At 43.9% G+C, this 20,412-nt stretch overlaps 1 protein-coding gene across 1 annotated transcript; it reads right to left on the bottom strand.

Annotated features, from left to right (window-relative positions):
• Positions 1-430: 430 nt before the first annotated feature.
• On the bottom strand, positions 431-20,365 carry LOC143285821 (uncharacterized). The gene is made up of 5 exons (XM_076593251.1): positions 20,346-20,365; positions 6,546-7,063; positions 5,708-6,065; positions 4,000-4,176; positions 431-2,479 (listed from the first exon to the last, which is right to left on the bottom strand). Exons 2-5 carry the CDS (start codon positions 7,016-7,018, stop codon positions 1,685-1,687), a joined length of 1,803 nt encoding a protein of 600 aa, XP_076449366.1. The 5' UTR covers positions 7,019-7,063; positions 20,346-20,365; the 3' UTR covers positions 431-1,684.
• Positions 20,366-20,412: the final 47 nt, after the last annotated feature.

Raw genomic sequence — 20,412 nt, 5'->3', positions numbered from 1 at the left:
ATAGAGCATGAGTATGTGCTCTAATTCATGTACACATAAATCCACAGGCAGGTATTTTACGTCTTTCTAATAGTGTAGAGTACTAAACAGCGGAGACACAGTATAGACACTGAAACAACCTGCATTAAAATTAAAGTGAAAAACAACAAACCATGTGCAGCAGAGTGCATAAGCAATCACTGGGATAGTCTGACAAAAAGACAATGACTGTGCAATGCAAGAAAGAACGCTAAGTTTAAACTATTGACTTTGGAAAATGGAAATGTCATGTTGATTTCGGAGTGTGTGTGTGTGTCTACATAAATCAAACAAAAACTACATGACTATGACTATGCGTAGTAGAGCACCATTGATCGGAGTTGCTTTGGGAGTGGGCGGGGGGGGGGGGAGGGGGGGGGGGGGGGGGGGCAGGAATGGGGAGTGGGGGGGGGGGCTGATTGTGAACGTTTCAGTTTCCTTTTTTTTTGTGAGTGGAAACATGTGTTTTTTGTTTAAAGCAGATGGTGGCCTTCCGAGTTGATAAAAGTGTATGTTCACATATTTGTTAAAATATTACGTTTGAAGCATACATACTGTACCTGCAGTTTTTAAAGAATTTCTGATAACTTGGAACAGGGTTTCTTAATCCTGAAATCTTAATGCATGTGATAAAATCAGCACATATATCTTTCATGACATCCAAGAATGAAATATTTACATTAAACAAACACGCCATGGAAGAATTTATAATAGTAATGAAATGATAACTTTATCATAGTGTCTCTTATTCGGAAATAGAGCTTCTTAGTTTTTCTGTGAAATACATGTCGTAATTTCTTTTACTGTGTTAAAAATTATGCTGCTAAGATTTTAGCACTTTCATGTTTTACTTTAGCCGTTTCATTTGTAAGTTAAACGTTTGCCGTGTTCATATATACCTGTATGTTAGACTCGACTGCGGGCTGAGAGACTGTGCGGTGTGAGTGGCGAGCCTTTGTAATTTCCTATCGAGTTGATAAAGATGTATTGTATTCTATTGTAATGCATTGTGTTCTATTGTATTGCATACACTGAAGGCCTGTGTGGTTTTTCTTTGCCAGCACACACACACACACACACACACACACACACACACACACACACACACACACACACACACAAATCGCAGAGCAAAAAATCCAGAAGCCGGCGGTCATCATCTAAAACAAAATCTGAACCAGACTCCTTTAGCGGACCATGACTTCAGTTTATCACCTGAGTCGCCTCTCCTCTGGTCCGAACAACCTTAAAGAGAAATTAACAACTGGAAGTGGAAATAAAAGTCACAGTAATCAAAGGACAGCATATTGACTTTTCATTCAATCGTTGTCAGTTACGTTCTGACATTAGGAACATATGTGCCTATACCATTGTTAAAAAATCGTCCCCACCGAGTCAGAAACCAAACCTTTAAAGCATACTGTCATTTGAAAGATATATTGTCTGGCACCTACGTGCTACGTTCACGATGGAAATCTGACGTTGATGCCTCTGATATATCAAGTGGCGAATACGTCCTGACATGTGTGTGGGTATATGCATCGTCACATAATCCTTGTTTAAATACTTCATTCTTCTCTCACTCTTTCGAGACCTTGCTTTCTTTCTCCTCAGTCTTGTCTCTTCGGGAATGTATTTACAGGCATGGTAACCTGGAAGTTAGAAGTTACAAATCAGTAGACTCATGTTCAGGATTAGTGCAGATCCCGTTTCCAGCATGACGACCCTGACACTCGTAACCCAAATTCTGGACGCCACCATCGGATGCGGGATCTTTGCTGTCCTGAGGTCCGACAGCCACCGGCACCGCCGCCACGGCCGCAAAATGAACCTGACTGGTCGACTGCTGTTTGGCAGTGACGGCTTCGGACCCCTGGGTATGATGGGAGCTGTACATTTCTCCCACAACAGCTGAATGAACCACCGCTTCGTCAACACCATCCGCTCCTTCCCTCACACTGACGCATGGTTGTCCAACACTGCTCTTCTCCGCTTCACCGTGACAGGGCTTTTCGTCAAGTCCGGCGGCGACGGCGACGAAACCAGAATCCTGTTTTTCGACGTCGTGAACGACCCTGTGGTACTTTGCCTTGCTGATGCGGTTGTCCTTGACGAAGACATAGGCCAGGATCACCGCGCAGGGCACCAGGAAGATGACACCGGCCAGGATGCCCACCACCACGCTGCCAGAGTCCTCCTGGAAACTGCGGCACTGCTGGTGAACCACGGCGGACGTGTACATGAGGACCTCCAGACACACCGTGTAGTGGTCAGCCAGGTCCCCAGTGTCCAGGGACAGGCGGCGCTGGTCCGGTGGCACCACAGGGGACGTCATGCGGTCTCCGATCTCCGGCAGGTAGCGCAGCTGAAAGCCGTCGATGCTCAGGGCGTCATCAGCCTGCAGGGTCCACGACACAGAGAGCGTGTCTCCTGACATCTCCACATCGATGGTCATGGCCATCTGAAAACCAAGTGATGTGATGTGTGGATTAAAAAAAAATGTTGGAGTTCAAAGTTTGTCACTTATACAATGGAAAATCTTCAAGATTTCCATAATGGGAGGGCACAAAAACATCCCCTCCCCCTCCTCCATACACACACACACTCATTCACTCAACGTCTCCACATCGATGGACAGGGCCATCTGAAGACCCAAATGAAGTGATATGGTTTTCTAAAATGTTGGGAGTTTAAAGGTCTTCAAGGTTTCCATAACGGGAGGGTGCAAAAACATACCCACCCCTTCCCCTCCTTCACACACACACACACACACACACACACACACACACACACACACACACACACACACACTCAACGTCTCCACATTGATGGATATGGCCATCTGAAAATCCCAGTGAAGTCATGAATGGATTTTAAGAACAATGTTGTTGGAGTTCAAAAGGTTGTGACTTAAAGAAAGAAAAGTAAAGTCTTCAAGATTTCCATTACGAGAGGGCGCAAAAACATGCCCATCACCCCTCCGCCACCCAACCCCCTCCATCACACACACACACTCACGCGTGCGTGCGCGCACGCACCTACATGACAGGGTTCCCCGATCGTGAATTTTTTCCCCCCAATCTTTTTCAAACAATCATTTTTTCTTCTTCTTGGCTAATAAAGAAATGAAACGCCAGAAAGTGACAGCACGAATATAGATAGATAGACAGATGTATCGATAGATAGATAGGTAGACAGATAGATAAGGATAGGAATACGTAAACAGACATTCATAGATATACAGACAGAGACAGACAGACAGACAGAGAAAGAGACAGACAGAAAGGGGCGGGAAGGGGGATGTGTGTGTGCAAACACACAGCTAATGACAGAGAGAGCCCTGACTAACAGAGAGAACCCCGTGTTACCTGACTAACTGAGAGAGCCCCGTGTTACCAACTGAGAGAACCCCGCGTTACCTGACTAATAGACAGAACCCCGCGTTACCTAACTGAGAGAACCCCGTGTTACCTGACTAATAGACAGAACCCCGTGTTACCTGACAGAGAAAACCCCGTGTTGCCTAACATAGAGAACCCCGTGTTACCTGACTAACAGAGAGAACCCAGTGTCACGTGACTTAACAGAGAACCCCTTATTACTCAACAGAGATAACCCTGTGTTACCTGACTTAACAGAGAGAACCCCGTGTTACCTGACTAATACAGAGAGAACCCCATGTTACCTGACTAATACAGAGAGAACCCGTGTTACCTGACTAATACAGAGATAACCCCGTGTTTACCTGACTAATACAGAGAGAACCCCGTGTTACCTGACTAATACAGAGAGAACCCGTGTTTACCTGACTAATACAGAGAGAACCCCGTGTTACCTAATACAGATAGAACCCCATGTTACCTGACTAATACAGAGAGAACCCCGTGTTACCTGACTAATACAGAGAGAACCCCGAGTTACCTGACTAAACAGAGAGAACCCCGTAGTTACCTGACTAACAGACAGAACCTCGCGTCATACCTGACTAATCAGCTCGTCCACAGACGGGCAGACGGTGTAGGAGTCCTGGCACTGAGCAGAGAGGTCGTCGACTGCCACCTGCTGCCCTCCGTCCCCTGAAGTCTGGCACCGCCACTGACTGTCCTCAGATCCCTGGTTCTTCAGCCACTGCTGGAGCTGGTACAGCTCGCACGTGCACTACAAGACAGAGAGAGATGCGGATACGGATGATTATTTCTTTCAAATGGCCATGGTTTCAGTATCAGTTTCTCAAGGAGGCGTCACTGCGTTCGAACAAAACCATAATTATACGCTACACCACATCTGCTAGGAAGATAAATGACCAGCAGCACAACCCAACGCGCTTAGCCAGGCCTTGAGCGCATGCATATATATATATATATATATCTGAATACCTATCAGAGTGGATTTCTTCTACAGAGTTTTGCCGGAGGAGAACACTCTCGTTGCCATGGGTTCTTTTTCAGTGCTCCAAGTGCGTGCTGCATACGGGACCTCGGTTTATCGTTTCATCCCAATGACCAGACGCTCAGTTTGATTTTCCAGTCAAACTTGGGAGAAAGGGCAAGAGCGGGATTCGAACCCAGACCCTCACCGACTCTGTATTGGCAGATGAACGTCTTAACCATTCTGCCACCTTTTTACTCATCCCTGGCTATATCCCCTATGAATTAGTTAATATTGCAAAATATAACTGACTGTGATGACAATATCGAAAGTATTTCATATTTTGTAATAGTTACATGAAATGTGTTACATTTTCATGTACCCTCACAGGGATTCCTAAAACAACCTTGTCTTGTTTTGGCTTGGGTAGACAAGCACCCGTCATCTCGAATTCGTTTGAATTACCAAGAAATAAAAAGTCACATCAAACAGAATCTGTAACACAACATATTACAAGACTGCAATTTCTCTAAACGTGAATACCTTTATGCTGGAAGATTGACAAGTTCTTGGTATCATTTTGTCATCTGGAAAGCATCAATCAAAAACTTAAAACGTACAATATTGTCAGTAATATTTAGCAGGAAATGATTTTTCTCCAAAGTCTTTAAGAGCTGAACAGCTCAGAACGAAATGTACTTCGTCTTCTTTCTTTTTTGATTTCCGTCTGCATACAGAAAATTGAACTGTGCAAGTAAAAGGGGATACTGTTTTAAAGTTTACACACATTTAAGACTTTATGGGCAAATAGGGAGGGGGAAGGGGGTGGGAGGGGTGGGGGTGGGGGTGGGGGTCAGTCACACAGCTGTAAAAAGAAATGATAGCTTTTTATTTTCAAAAGGTCAGCGAAGTAAATTTAGTAATCTATACACAACCCTACTCCAACAGACAGCATGGGTTGGAAAGGCAACGGTGATGAAAAACAAAAGAACCCCCACCCTCCTACCCCGGCGGTGACCCTCCCTCCCCCAATAACCCCAATACATAATGGTGTAGTTTACAAATACACAAAGTTGCTTTGGACATTGATGTACTGGATAAGACTTTTGGGGGAAACACACACACACACACACACACACACACACAAACACCCCACCCCCACCCCCGACCCAATCTTTTATAAAAGTAGCTTCTTAAAAGACAAAACCACACACACACACACACACACACACACACACACACACACACACACACAAAGACTCCCCAAACACACACACACCAACCTCCCCCACCCCCTCCACCCACCCCCCAAATAACGTACATTCAAAGGATTCCCGCGGAGCTCCAGCACATCGAGGTCCTCCAGCCTAGACAGCTGACAGCGGCTGATGGAGGTCAGACCGCAGTCACTCAGGTCAAGCCTGGTGACGTGCTCAGGGAGACGCAAGCTGCCCAACACGTGCTCCACGTTGTTCCCCGCCAGGCTCAGCATGTGGACCCGCTGCAGCTGCTGAAAGGACAGGCGGTCAACCTGCTTCAGGTTGTTGTGGGACAGGTCCAAAGTCTGCAGGCTCAGCCCCAGAGGGGAGAAGGTGGAGCGGGTCACTTGGGTCAGGCGGTTGTGGGCCAGGTTAAGTCTGGTCAGCCCGGTCAGCGACTCGAAGGCGTCGTCGGTGATGCTGAGGGAGAAGGAAGGTGACCAAAAAGGTGTGTCAGTGGTGAATGCGTGGAAAGTAGCTGACAAGTACCAACTTGTGACTTTGTTCCAATACTGGTGGTATGAGTTCGTGATAGTCACACACAACACACACACACTCTCTCTCTCTCTCGCACACATACACACAAGAGCGCACGCGCACACGCACGCAAACACACACGCACACACACGCACACTCACCCCCCTCCACCCCCCCAGCCCCCCACACACACAGGTACCAACGGAAAATTACGAACGAACCAACCAATACAGATACGTGGCTTTCAATATTTCCAGACAAATCCAATTTGACAAGTGACTTCGTTCCAATACTGGTGCTATGGGTTCACGATAGTCACAAGCACACACACACACACACACACACACACACACACACACACACCAACGGAAAAAACAACAACAAAGAAAACAAACGAACCAACCAGCCAATACAGACACGAACCTTTCAATATCATTTCCAGACAAATCCAACTCTCTCAGATTCTGCAACTCCTGCACCCCAGCCACCACCCCCGAAGACAACGCGGTAAACTTGTTGGAGGACAGGTCTAACACCCTCACAGCCCTCATATTCCCCAGCGCCTTGGGAACCACCCGGAAACTGTTGTTCCTCAAGATCAGGGTATCAACCGTCTCGTTATTGAAAAAGCCCTCGGGAAGGTCGTCCAGTCTGTTCCCGGAGAGATCCAGCGTGTCGAGGACGAAGGAGGAGTTGGCGAAAAGGGGCTGGGAGGGTGCCTGAGGCGTGTTGAACGTGCATCGGACATCCACAGAGGATGCGGCGGCCGAGGATGAGTTCGTGCATTGGCAGTCGGTGTTGACGATAGCGGAGCAGACCACAGTGTCTGACGTGTTTGCGGATCCGATGAGGGATACGAGAGAGGCCACCAAAACGGCCGCCAACAACTTCATCATGGCTGTCTTGCGAGGCTGTCCCGGCGCTGTCTAAAACTGAGGATCCTGGGATAACAGAAAAAAAAAAATGCATGTGTTACAAAAGTACTATGCATGTGTTACAATTACTCTTATGTGTCAGTTATGGGGGAACAGAGGGAAACAATACAAAACGGATTGTGGTTAAAGGAATATATTAATTGCAATGTTTTTAAAAGCGAATATGTGAAATGCTTTTATTTGAGAACATCTGTTTATTACTCTTGTCTAATCAAGTAATCCGCGTGTGTGGGGTGGGTGGGGGGTGGATGGGTGCGGGTGTGTGCTGATTATCTGGTTGCGGTTTTCCGCAATTTATCTTTATTCTTATTTTATCTGTCTATTATAATCAATGTGCAGTATAGTAGGCTATGTTTATAATTATATTCAATAATGTTTCTTAATTCTTTCTGTTTTTACATTAAGAATACTAGTTATTACCTGCAGTGTGTGGATGTATGTATGAAACGGTGTATGTGATATTTTTTTTTACATTTTTATCTTCGTAATATTCGTAAAAGCTGTTGTTGACTTTTACAGTTATGGTCCCCATGTTGTTTACTTGTCTATGTTGTGATAATGCACCTGACCAAATTTCTCCAGTTGGAGATAATAAAGTTATTCTTATCTTATCTCTTATCTTATACACCACAGCAAAACAGTTCACTTCACAACTTGAAGGTTCGGACAATGTGACAATGGAGAAAACAAGTGCAGGAAAACAAATAATCTTCCATCATAAAAATGACATAACTAAGACATTGCATAATTAGAAAAAAAAAGCAGAAGAAAAGAAAAAAAAAAAAAAAGAAAGAAAAAAAGTGGGAATGGGGCGGTGTGGTGAAGCGAATTTAAACCCTTCAGGATCAAACAACCGGAATCCATAGGATGTTTGAGGAGAATGGGTGGTGGAGGTGGTGGGGTGGGGTGGAGGAATGAGGCGGGGGATGGGGGGGGGGAGCGGGGGGGGGGGGGGGGTTGCAGGTGTGGTGGAAATAATCACAATGGGCAAGGAGGAGCAAGCGAAAGATGATAAGAGTCCTTTAGCGTGACGAATTCTCTCTCTCTCTCTTGGATTCAAGTTGTGAATTAACGTGTGTACATGTTTTCTTATGTCCTCCATACACCCGAGGATCAAGAGGAGGATTAAATCTTTCAGTCCGTGAATGCTGCTATATCATCCCCCTTGTGAGACGCAGTTTTCGCTCTAACTTCAGTATCTTTTGAACTGCATGACGCTGAAAGGCCTATAAAAATTGAGTCCTCCGATTTATGTTCTGTTTCCTTTATTCTGGATGACAACACCCTCTCTGTCTTTCTGAACTGTAATGGTTTGGTTTTCTCTCACAAACGTAATATGATATATACGTTGCGTTATTCTGACTGCAGACAAAACGCGAAATTTTCTCATCCTCTCACTCAGTCTCTCTGGGCATTTGTTTCTTTGTGTGTGTGTGTGTGTGTGTGTGTGTGTGTGTGTGTGTGTGTGTGTGTGTGTGTGTGTGTGTGTGGGTGGGTGGGTGTGTGTGTGTGTGTGTGTGTGTGTGAGGTCAGAGTGAGAGAGTTTCACTGGTTTTTTTTTGTTTTGTTTTGTTTTGGGGTGGGTGGGGGAGGGGGGTGCGGGGGGTAGGGGGGGGGGGGTTGGAGGTGTTGGGGTGGGAGTTGGGGGAGGGGGTATTGACTATTTGGTCTTGGGGGGAAACTAACCTTCACTGGGGACAAACGAGTTGAATCTCCATAGCAACATTGTCATAGACCACATCCATCAATATGAAATCATTCAGAATTCTGTCCAAGACTCGATCAGGATCTTTCGTGCATACTATGCTCTCATGACGAGCTCACTTTCTTGTTTAATTAACTAGTCATCTGCCAAACGTGGCGAGTTTGCGTCGGTGGATGTAGATTAATGGAAGAGAGTTTCAAGTTTGGTGACTTTGCGTAAAAGTCTTTAGTGAATTTAGATTAATAGAGGTGAGTTTCAAGTGTGGTGACCTTGCGTCAAAGTCTTCAATGGATGTAGATTAATGGAAGTGAGTTTCAAGTGTGGTGACTTTGCGTCAAAGTCTTCAGTGGATGTAGATTAATATAGGTGAGTTTCAAGTGTGGTGACTTTGCGTCAAAGTCTTCAATGGATGTAGATTAATGGAAGTGAGTTTCAAGTGTGGTGACTTTGCGTCAAAGTCTTCAGTGGATGTTGAGTTTCAAATGTGATGACTTTGCGCCAAAGTCTTTAGTGGATGTAGATTAATAAAGGTGAGTTTTTAGTGTGGTGACTTTGCGTCAAAGTCTTCAGTGGAAGTGGGTTTCAAGTGTGGTGACTTTGCGTCAAAGTCTTCAGTGGATGTGGGTTTCAAGTGTGGTGACTTTGCGTCAAAGTCTTCAGTGGATGTAGATTAGTGGAAGTGAGTTTCAAGTGTGGTGACTTTGCGTCAAAGTCTTCAGTGGGGGGGTGGGGGGGAGCACACACACACACACACACACACACACACACACACACACACACACAACAAAAGGTTTTATTATACAAACTAAAAACAAAACAAAACAAAACAGTTGCACAAAATAACGGGATGTGTCACACGTGAACACAGGCATGCAAACCCGACTCAATGCTTACACAGGCCTTGAGTACCTTCTCGTTGGGAGTGAAGAGCTGCCACAAAGTAGTTGAGTGGGTTTTGTAAACAACAGGGGAGGGGAGAGGAGGGGTGGGGGGTGGGGGAGCAACGGGTTGTCGACAATGGGGAAGGGATTGGAGAGGGGTGGGGTGGGAGGGGGCGATCATACACATCATCGGCTGATGAAAGATCTCCCATCCCCACCCCCCTTTCCTTTACGTCAGTTTATATGTGCTCTTGTACAGCATCGTAAAGTACAGTTAAATCGCATGTTGTAAACAACACGATCGGGTTGTATTGGGGTTTGGGAAAGCAATGGGTTGGAGACAAGGGTTAGGGGTTGGGGGAAGGGGGAAGGGGGTGCTCATGTCGTCATCGCCACTCCCCTTTCTTTCTCCTCCAGTTTATATACATGTGTTACGGTACATCATCGTATAACGAGTAATTCGCATGTGATCTGAAATAATCAAACCCCGTTTATCAGTGAGCGCAACATTAATTGATAATCGGGTGCATGAAGGAAAAGGAAAGGATGGGGGGCATACCCCTACCCGTGATGATGGTGATAAGGGTGGATACAACATCCTGAAGCTGAAATTCTCTTGTGTATCAATGGCAGAAAGGCGAAACAGCGGAAAGGAGAACGCGAACAAAAGCACATAATACATTCTAGTTTATACTCTAACCCCTATGGAAAAAAAATCCCTTTACTTCAGAGTTGCGAAAATACTGAATAAATCTATTTTGGTTCGGAAGTCACAGTTCGTAAAATGTGAATGTGGGTTGCAATTAAAACAACAACAACAGCAACAACAAAACACTCAAATAATGACAAGGAGAAGTGAAGAATCGAAGTGAAGTAGTATCAGAGCAGAAAATGGCCGGAACAAAGCCAGCAACAGGGAAAACTTGTCTATACTGCCGTACCTGCAAAACCCTCAGTAATGTCCCATCTATCAAAAGATTGCGAGCATCCTGGAAAACGAGAGAATGTCTGCCAGTACGACACAATGAAAATGCTCATAAATATAAGTAAAACTCCACATTCGGAGACACACAAGAGAACGTTGTAGCCCACGAACGCAGCAGAAGAAAAAGAGCAGATTGCGAATACTGATAATTGATTGATTGATTGATATGGATACTTATATAGCGCCTATCCTCGGTCGGAGACCAAGCTCTGAGCGCTTTACATACACGGGGTCATTTACACGACAAGCTGCCTACCTGGGTAGAGCCAACTGACGGCTGCCATTGGGCGCTCATCATTCGTTTCCTGTGCCATTCAATCAGATTTCAGGCTCGCACACATACACACTCAGACAGACATGTAACATTTAATATTTTACGTGTATGAGCGTTTTATTTATTTATCCCCGCCATGTAGGTAGCCATGCTCCGTTTCGGGGGTGTGCATGCTGGGTATGTTCTTGTTTCTTTTACCCACCGAACGCTGACATGGATTACAGGATCTTTAACGTGCGTATTTGATCTTCTGCGTGCGTATACACACGAAGAGTGTTCAGGCACTGGCAGGTCTGCACATATGTTGACCTGGGAGATCGGATAAATCTCCACCCTTTACCCACCAGGCGCCACCGAGATTCGAACCCGGGACCCTCAGATTGAAAGTCCAATGCTTTAACCATTCGGCTATTGCGCCCGTTAACACGTTGTGTCAGTACAATCAAGACCGATGCAACAGACCATGAGACAGCAGAATAAACCCGCTTTTTAGTTTGAGCTGCACCTGTCAAGACGGAAGCAATGCGTTAAAAGGGGGCACGAAGTGGAATAGCAGCATGCTCTAAGAACTCGACGAATGGGTGAATTATTACAGAACCATGCATTAAACTGAACACGTAAGCCCATGAAAGCAATTATATTGAGTTAGAATATCACTGAGCCTGGTGCAACAAAGGACGCCGCCATTTTGGGACTGGCTCTCTAAAAAGGAGAGAGGGTCGTGGCGTCTCATCCATTGTGCACAAAACTAACTTCCAGTCTTGCTCGGTTTAGAAGAAGTGCAGAAATTGATGGGCATTCTGTAATGCAAAATGTACGCCCATCACGTTCATCGTTTTTTTTTTTTGTTTGTTTGTTTTTAATTTTTTTTTAATAAATAACAACAACAACCACAAAGAAAAACAAAGAAAAAACAACCACAAACAAACAAAAACAAAGCCGGAGACAGTCATATATCACTGTGCAACATGTGCTTTCTTGTGGGATGACAAAGTGGGCAAATACCGCAGATTTCACATCGGCACTGACTCACAACTTTAAAATCTCATAAGATTTAACTCTTTCCATAAGAACGTCGAAAGAGACGACGTTAACAGCGTTTCACCCCAATTACAACCATCAAAATATTACAAGCGGAAGGCTCTTACACTGAAGAGGTGAATGTTGACAAAGAATACCACAATTCTGACGACGGAAGCTAAAGGTTGGGTCATAGAGACACCCACTGGACATCCGAGGGGTCTGTGTAGAGGAGAAGAGAGGACTGGTCGTACTGAGTGATTTAACCCAGTATTTTTTCTTTTCTTTTCTTTTGGAAAGTCCTTGCACAGTATTTTTCAACGAATTCGTTTCGATCTCCTTCACAAATCAGCCAAACGTGAAAGCAAGTGTCTGTGTTTGTGACATCACAATCATATACAAAATGGTGGCCTCAATGACTATTCGATGCATCATATTTAGGTATTTAAAAAATCTATATTTCTTCTCAAGATGAAAATTAATTTGCTTTAAAAAGTATTGGACGCACCACCATTAACTAAAATAGATTTATGTTCGCCATAAAACCAGTCACTTTGTGTCTCCTTTAACGATATCCTCCAAACAACCCTATTCTAAAACTTGCCAAAAAGGATGTCAAGAGCTTGATTACAACCTTACTGCAGTGTTAGCATTGTTCTCCCGCACTGAGGGAGCCCATGATTCGTATGTAGCCTAGAACATAGACCCTACGATAATTATCAAGAACGTTCTAATTTAACGATTTTCTCCTACATGGAACATAAGGTCTGAGAATCTCAAATACGTTGTTCGCATATTGTTCGACTTTCTCTGCCAGAAGAAGTCAGTCTCATGGACAACTGAAACGAGATCTAAACGCTGGTGGATTTCAACCCAGCCGATGGCTATGATCATATCGGGACTTAGATTTTTTTTTCAAGTCGTCATGACAGGAAACAAACAAACAAACAAACAAACAAATGCTGAATGTTTTCATTGCACGTAACATATCATGGTCGGACCGATTCCGCACACACGCCACATTAGTAGCGAACATCGCTCGAAGCTTTGTGTGTATGTCATAAACCGAGCACGCAGGAAAAGAATCTCTTTTAAGTTTGAATGAGTAGTTAAAAAAAAAGCAAAAAAAAAAAAAAAAAGCAAAAAAAAAAAAAAGAAGCAAACAAACAGTCATCAGCTATATATTCAGAACGAGACGAAACTGGGTCAGAACCACCGATGCATAATAACCATTAATTATAGTTAGCACCTCCTGATGAACTATTTACGATTTCATCACGACTGAGGCGTACTTAAGTGAGAAGGTGAAACACCTCCCCCCACCCACTCCCCAACCCCGGAAACGAGAGTATGACTGCCTACACGACGGGGGATAAAAACGGTAATGAATACACGTAAAAGTTAGCTCTCTCTCTCTCTCTCTCTCTCTCTATATATATATATATATATATGTGTGTGTGTGTGTGTGTGTGTGTGTGTGTGTGTGTGTGTGTGTACACGAGGGAATGTGGGAGTCGCAGCCCGGGAATGAAGCAAAAGAAGTAGACGACGAAGGAGGAGAAGGAGGAGGAGAAGGTTGAGAAGGAGGAGGAGGAGGAGGTGAAACGTGAGAAAGTGGTCTTTGTCACACAAAATCTCCCATCGACAGACAAAGTGTGTTGGCATTAGTTCTTTGCCCGAGTCCTGTGTCCATCCTGAGTTCTCGCGGGAGCTGGGGACAGACTGACCAAAGGAAGTGAGAAACCACTCGTGCGTGAGACAAGAGAAAATACGCCCCCCTTCCCCACCCCCCACAATACAATGGTCTGTGACCAAACAATTATGTGAAGGTTTCTGGGGGTTGTGTTGGGAGAAGATTGGAGAAGGATTAGACTGGAAGTGGGAGGAGGGGATGTGTACTTATCTTTCTTCCCCCCCCCCCTCCACCTCGGCCCCCCTCTCCCTCTCTCTAGAACGCTTTTACCGAAGTGCCATCGCCTGGGAAACGGTCACTCGGGCATTCTTCTATTTACAGCCGGCGTCAACAAGTTGGAGACGTTTTTAGCAACTGGGTGGAGTTCATTCTTCCCCTTTTTCCGTTCTTTCTATCCGTCTCGTCCGTCAGCTAGTCTCTCATGCACGGTCCAGACAGCTAAACTAGCCGTTCCTCTCCACTCGATATCTTTTTAACTCTGTCCATACGAAGGGCGAAAGAGACGACGTTAACAGCGTTTCACCCCAATTACCACCATCAAAATATTGCAAGCGGAAGGCTCTTATACTGAAGGGGTGAATGTTGACAAAGAATACCACAATTCTGACGACGGAAGCTAAAGGTTGGGTCATTGAGACACCCACTGGACATCCGAGGGGTCTGTGTAGAGGAGAAGAGAGGACTGGCCGTACTGAGTGAGTTAAAAACAAAAAAAATAATAAAAGAGTGATGGCGTGGCGACAGTTAATTCAGTTCGCGATAGCTGAAATCGTCTGACACGTGCTAATCGTTATCGCTTGGTGAGATCCGACAAGGTGTTTTTGTTGTTGTTGTTGTTTTGTTTTACCAAACCCTTGATGATTATATCATAACTGTACTAATTGCTGATGCTTTTATCGCACTCGGCAAACCGCACTCTGAACATTCCCCTATCAGCGTTACGCCAGCAGTAATTATTATTGTTTTGACAGGAATGACAGATGATAACTATCCAAAAAATCGTTCACGAGTTCAACCCCTTTGACCCAAATCAGAAAGAAATAATCTCCCCCCCCCTCTTTTTTGTCGTTGCTTAAAGTCCAGTCGACCACACAGGGCTGTAATAATCATGGTTGAAATATCGGTCTCGTACAACAAAAACAAACAAACAAAAAAGCAACAAAAACAAACAACCCCCCCCCCAAAAAAAAAATAAATTAAAAAATAAAAAGTAAAAAACAAAACAAAAAAACTGCTCCAAACCAACCTCCTACATTCAAAGAAAGAAACAAAGAAAGAAAAAAAAGTTAACAAACCAACCCCCAAGCAACAAAAAGAAAAAAAGAAGAAAAACAACAACAACAAAACAAAAACAAACAAACAAAAACCCCAGCCTGCAAAACTGACTCATCGTGCGCAATATCAATCCCCTCACTATCACATGACGGGACAGACGTGCGCCCGTAGTTAATCAAATTTGATTTGCACATGACTCTGGACGGCATCGCTCATTGGCACAAAAACCCAGGTTGTATTGGTGTAAATGCTGAGCACGTCCACCTATTAAACGTACATGAAACACGACGTGCAGACAGACTCGTCGGGCGGTTTCGGTTTTTTTGACTCACTTGTGTAAACAAAGGGAGTCTATGTTTTAACCCGGTGTTCGGTTGTCTGTCTCTGTGTGTGTGGGTGTGTGTGGTCAACTTTAACATTGCCATTTTCTCTGCAAATACTTTGTCAGTTGACACCAAATTAGGCATAAAAATAGGAAAAATTCAGTTCTTTCCAGTCATCTTGTTTCAAACAATATTGCACCTCTGGGACGGGCACAAAGAAATAAAAACAAAAAGCCAAATTATATGCAAACTGCATTTACTGTTATATTTATTTATTTATTTTTTTATTCTCTAAACTTGTGCACTTCGGTCTGATATTCGACACAACAACAAGAGCAGTCATTGTTATCATGTTTTGTTCAAACAGGAACTTCTTTTGCTAAACATGGAAGTTTTATTTATTTTGCAAACGTTTTGGGGCAGATAGTAAAAAAGGGAAATTAATCTGTAATTAATGCTAGGGGACTTAATTTGCTTTAAACTGAGCTTTCTCATCTTAACCATTACATTTTGAAATTATACTCAATACATAAAAAGCTTGTGTGTTTTACTCTCAGTGTACAGGGCTTTCACTATGTTCATTCGCCCAAGTGATCTTTTTCGGAAAATACTAAAATCAATACTACGAGTGGACTTTATAGATCTATTGGCTGAGCCCTGAAGGTCATGGGCAAAAATCAATTGCGTACACATATTTATACACATTCAAAGCGCGTGCTCATATTCTTTGCGAACGCGAACGACGCCATTTTGTTTCAAGTTGTTGACCTGCCCGTTCAATCTTATATTCAATCGACAATACACGATAACATGTGATGGAAAGTTGGAGAAGGAGACCGTTAAAATATTTATTCAGAGACAGATTTGTGAACTCCTCATCACTTACTGGATTATGCCCCAAACTGCCATAAAAATGTCCACAGAATCAGTCGGAATTCACAGTTAAAAATAATAAACCATGTGAGTTAATACCGTTGAACTGATGAAACGTGAAAATTCCAGTTTTCACTTTTCTCAAAATGAAGTCCTTTTCACTTCATAAGACGTTTAGAAGTACTTGTACTTGGGTCTACGTGTTATTAGTTTAACAAAATACTCATTTTTTAAAACTTTAAAACTAGAATGAACATAAAAGAGAAATTGAATCGACCGTGTCAACAACCGGGTGTAACTAACTGAAACTTGTACATGTATCTAGATCCAGAGAAAACGGTTAAATGTTGCAGTGATTGCGGCGATAGCCACGTCTCCTTTACCGCGGACTTAAAAATAATTTTTAATTGCCCTTAAAGATACATCAGAATAATATGACTTAAACAGCGTTCTCACTGCGAATACCGCAATCGAACTATCGCCCTTTAAAAAAGCATGTTTAAATATTATATTTTTGAACGTCATTTTAGGAGCCACGATAGTGTAATGGGTAAGACAGTTTCTTCTCACCCGAACACTCGGAGTTCGAATCTGCCGTTGGGACTTTTTTCTTCTTTTTCTTTTAACCCGAAGCTTTATAATAACAAATACAGAACACATTTTAACGATTAGATAAAAAAAAAGAAGAAAAAGTGTATCACAAGTGAGTCTTGAAGGCCTTGCCTCTCTTGTTTTTTTAATTTTTTTTTTACTTTGTGACATGACAACAGGGCGTGCGCGATCAGTAGTGGGTGTGACTTAACTACAGTAGTAGTCGTGTCAGTTACAGTGTCAATACAGTGCGCGTACCTGTCTCTTTATTTCAACGTCTTTTCACTATTTAGTGAAACACACACACACACACAAACACACACACACACACACACAAGAAAACCTTACTGTGTCTGTGTGTGCGTGTGTGTGAGGGTGGAGGTTGGGGGTTGCGACGGGAGGAGGTCACAGTGACGGGATGATTGAGACACGAAAAGCGAGACTCTGTGTGTGTGTGTGTGTGTGTGTGTGTGTGTGTGTGTGTGTGTGTGTGTGTGTGTGTGAGTGAGTGCGTGCGAGCGCGCGCGCGCGCATACTCGCGCGCGTGTTTGCGATTTAGAGAGAGCGAGAGGCAGACACAAAGAGACAGAAAGAAACATGCAGAGAGCGAGAGAGACACCATCTCAATACAGGGTAATCAAAATGAGATGGAGAATGAATCGGGGTAGACGTGTGCGGGGGGCGGAGGGGAGAGGGCATAAAGAGGGAGAAAGCTTTATATTACACATCTCCGATTACACACACACGCACACACACACACACCACCCCAAAAAGGACCAACGTCTGCCTAAACCCATCGCGCCTGTAATAAGATATCTGCGGCGTCAGCTGGCTGTTCATGTGTGCCTTGTATTTGCTTAAAGTCTATGCTCCTAGTAAGCTTGCCACCCAGTCGTTTTCACAGAACAGAGGACACACACAAACACTCTTCGTGACAAGTACCGTCAGTAGACGTCTGTCAAAAAACTCCTGCTGTGAATGCAATGATCTAAACATCTCCACAGCAGAGGCCGAAAAACCATGGTCCAATCACAGAGCTAACAAAGAATGTTCAACACAAATCAAATCAAATTATGGTGCTTAGAGCCTCGTCGACCACTAAGGCCATCTCAAGGCTATCGCCACGTTAATACCTTCATGTTCAATACAACAATCGATTATATCCACAGTATCCAGGAAACAAGCGGGTAAGAAGAACACATTCGGTTACATAGGTGATACATCTCGATATGATTTATACTGTATCATGCAACAGGCCTCCAGTAACGGATTCAAAAACCGGAAACAGTCAGTCACACAAAGGCCATGAATGAATGAAAACCGCGCGTCAAACAGAATGACGCGAGCTGTGAAGTCAAGCGACCAGTCATCAGACCCTCAGACAGTGTACTGTACTGGTTCGCCCACACAGCTGGCACGCACACACCGTGATTCTGACGTTTCTGTTAGTCTTTCTCACACATGACGGGTTACTGTTTAGTGGCCGAGTAACCGTTGGAGCCTCGAACGAAGTCTGTAACGGAGGTTTTATTTGTGAAGTTCGTGGTTCGAACCCCAAACGGCAACGCTTGATGGGGTTTAAGGTGGTTATTATCCCCCCCCCCCCTTTTTTTCCCCCTAGTCTCTCTGATCGACCTGCTGGTGTCTTAATCCCTTTCGTGTGTATACGTTCGCATGCAATGAAATATATCCTAAAACTCATGTCAGCGTTCAGTGGATTATTTAAAGAAACCAAGGGCAGACCCATGATTCAGCTACCTGTGGAAATGGAGTATGGCTGCCTAAATGATGGGATAACACATGTCCATGTACTCGTGGTAACAGTAGCCCACAAACACAAAAATAGAAGAAAAGGAGTCTGTGGGGGGTGGAGGGCGGGGGATGGGGGAGAGGCAGTGAGGGATGAGGGTGTGTGTGTGTGTGTGTGTGTGTGTGTGGGGGGGGGGGGGGGGGGGGGTGGGGGGGGGGGGGGTTAGAAATTCTACCCTCCTCTACTTAACCTTGGCGGTGTCTGGGTGCTATCTGTCCTTTCGGATAGTGACACAATGATCTGAATTTCCGCAGCATATATTTCATTAACCCATGTAATTATCGCTTGCAAAAAAAAAAAAAGAAAAAAAAAAAAAAAGCAACACCCCCCCACCCCCTTTGACAGGAGAACGAATAAAAAAAAAACACAACAAAAACAACAAAACAAACAAAACCCAACCCAAAACAACAACAACAACAACAACAACAAACAAACAAAAGAAAAAACCCCAACAAACAAACAACTTTTGACATGCAAACACACACACGTCGCACCGAGAAGCCAATATCAGGGTGAAGAGAGTAGGGGTGGCACTGAATGGGACTGTACGTGGTGACACAATCATGACCTACAACTGGCAGGGGGAGAGGGCAGTAGGGTAGAGCTGTCTTGATATTACACAGTGCTGCAGACAAGATTAATCAGTTTTGACGGCTAACCCTACCACACTCAACCCTCCCACCACACACACACACACACACACACACACACACACTCAGACACACACACACACACACACACAAACAAACAAACCAACGAACCAACCAACCAGGTTGTGACTACTTTCATTCAAGCAGTGACTCAACTATTTGTGCAGTGCGTTTATTGGTGGCACTCAGTCCTTATTTTACGGGAAAGACGGATCTCAACAGCTGAGTGACAATTTTACTTCATTAGGCTGGCACATGTTCCACAACGCCAGCAATGTGGTTATATCGATCACTGCTGACCGTGTCCGCTGCACCACGATCTTTTTATGAGGACGCATGTTTTGAAAGTCGGTAGTAACGCTAACTACGTTTCATGGATTTCATATCACGAATTAAAAAAGAAAATGAAAAAAGAAAAGAATAAATAAATAAACAAATAAATAAACAAACAAATAAAAGAGAAGTGCGGCTACATCCACGCATTTCTTCCCCGCCTCAACCTCTCTGTGACTGGCGGACTGAACAGAACGTCCACCACCCCTTCTTGTGAATGCCACTCATAGCCATCTTTGAGGGAAAAATTGTGGATATTGGCAAAAAGTGTTGTTAGTCAGTACAGCGAAACGATGCCTCGTGATCATTATTTTTTGATTATATATATATATATATATATATATATATATATATATATATATATATATATATATTTACTCTTCCATCAGACAATCACAGTGACTGACATGCATGGGGGTAATTTAAAAACAACAACACAACAACCATAGCGCATCATAGGCATAGCATGAAATACGAGACCGAGAGAGAGAGAGAGAGAGAGAGGGGGGGCGGGGGGCTGGGGGGGAGAGGGGGAGAGAGGGGCAGGAAAAACAACAACAGAGATATTTTAAAAAAAGCAACACAGTAACAACAACAACAAAAAGCTAAAAAAGCAAAAAAAACAACAAAAAAACAACAACAAACAACAACAAAAAACCCCCCAAACAAACCCACAACAAACAAACAACAACAACAACAAAACCAACAACAACAACAACAAAAAAGCAACAACCCAAAGCAAAAAACAACCCCCCCAAAAACAACAACAAAAACAAACAAAAAACAAAAAGAAACAAGTGCGTCATAATGTCATAGAATATCAAAGGTATACAACCAGATATCCACCATGATCAAACAAGCATTATAAAACGTACCGTAGGCAGTATCAGTATCAGTAGCTCAAGGAGGCGTTACTGCGTTCGGTCAAATCCATATACGCTA

The sequence above is a fragment of the Babylonia areolata genome, chromosome 9 (assembly GCF_041734735.1).
Source record: "Babylonia areolata isolate BAREFJ2019XMU chromosome 9, ASM4173473v1, whole genome shotgun sequence".
Lineage (NCBI taxonomy): Eukaryota > Metazoa > Mollusca > Gastropoda > Neogastropoda > Buccinidae > Babylonia > Babylonia areolata.
Note: the sequence above shows the minus strand (reverse complement) of the source record. Positions and strands in the feature narration are given on the sequence as shown.

Coding starts and splice junctions, on each gene's coding strand:
- LOC143285821 (XM_076593251.1), bottom strand. CDS start 7,018: ATGATGAAGTTGTTGGCGGCCGTTTTGGTGGCCTCTCTCGTATCCCTC. Junction 6,066..6,545: donor TCTGGAAATGATATTGAAAG/GTTCGTGTCTGT, acceptor CTTCTCCCTCAG/CATCACCGACGACGCCTTCG. Junction 2,480..3,999: donor TGGACGAGCTGATTAGTCAG/GTATGACGCGAG, acceptor CTTGGTTTTCAG/ATGGCCATGACCATCGATGT.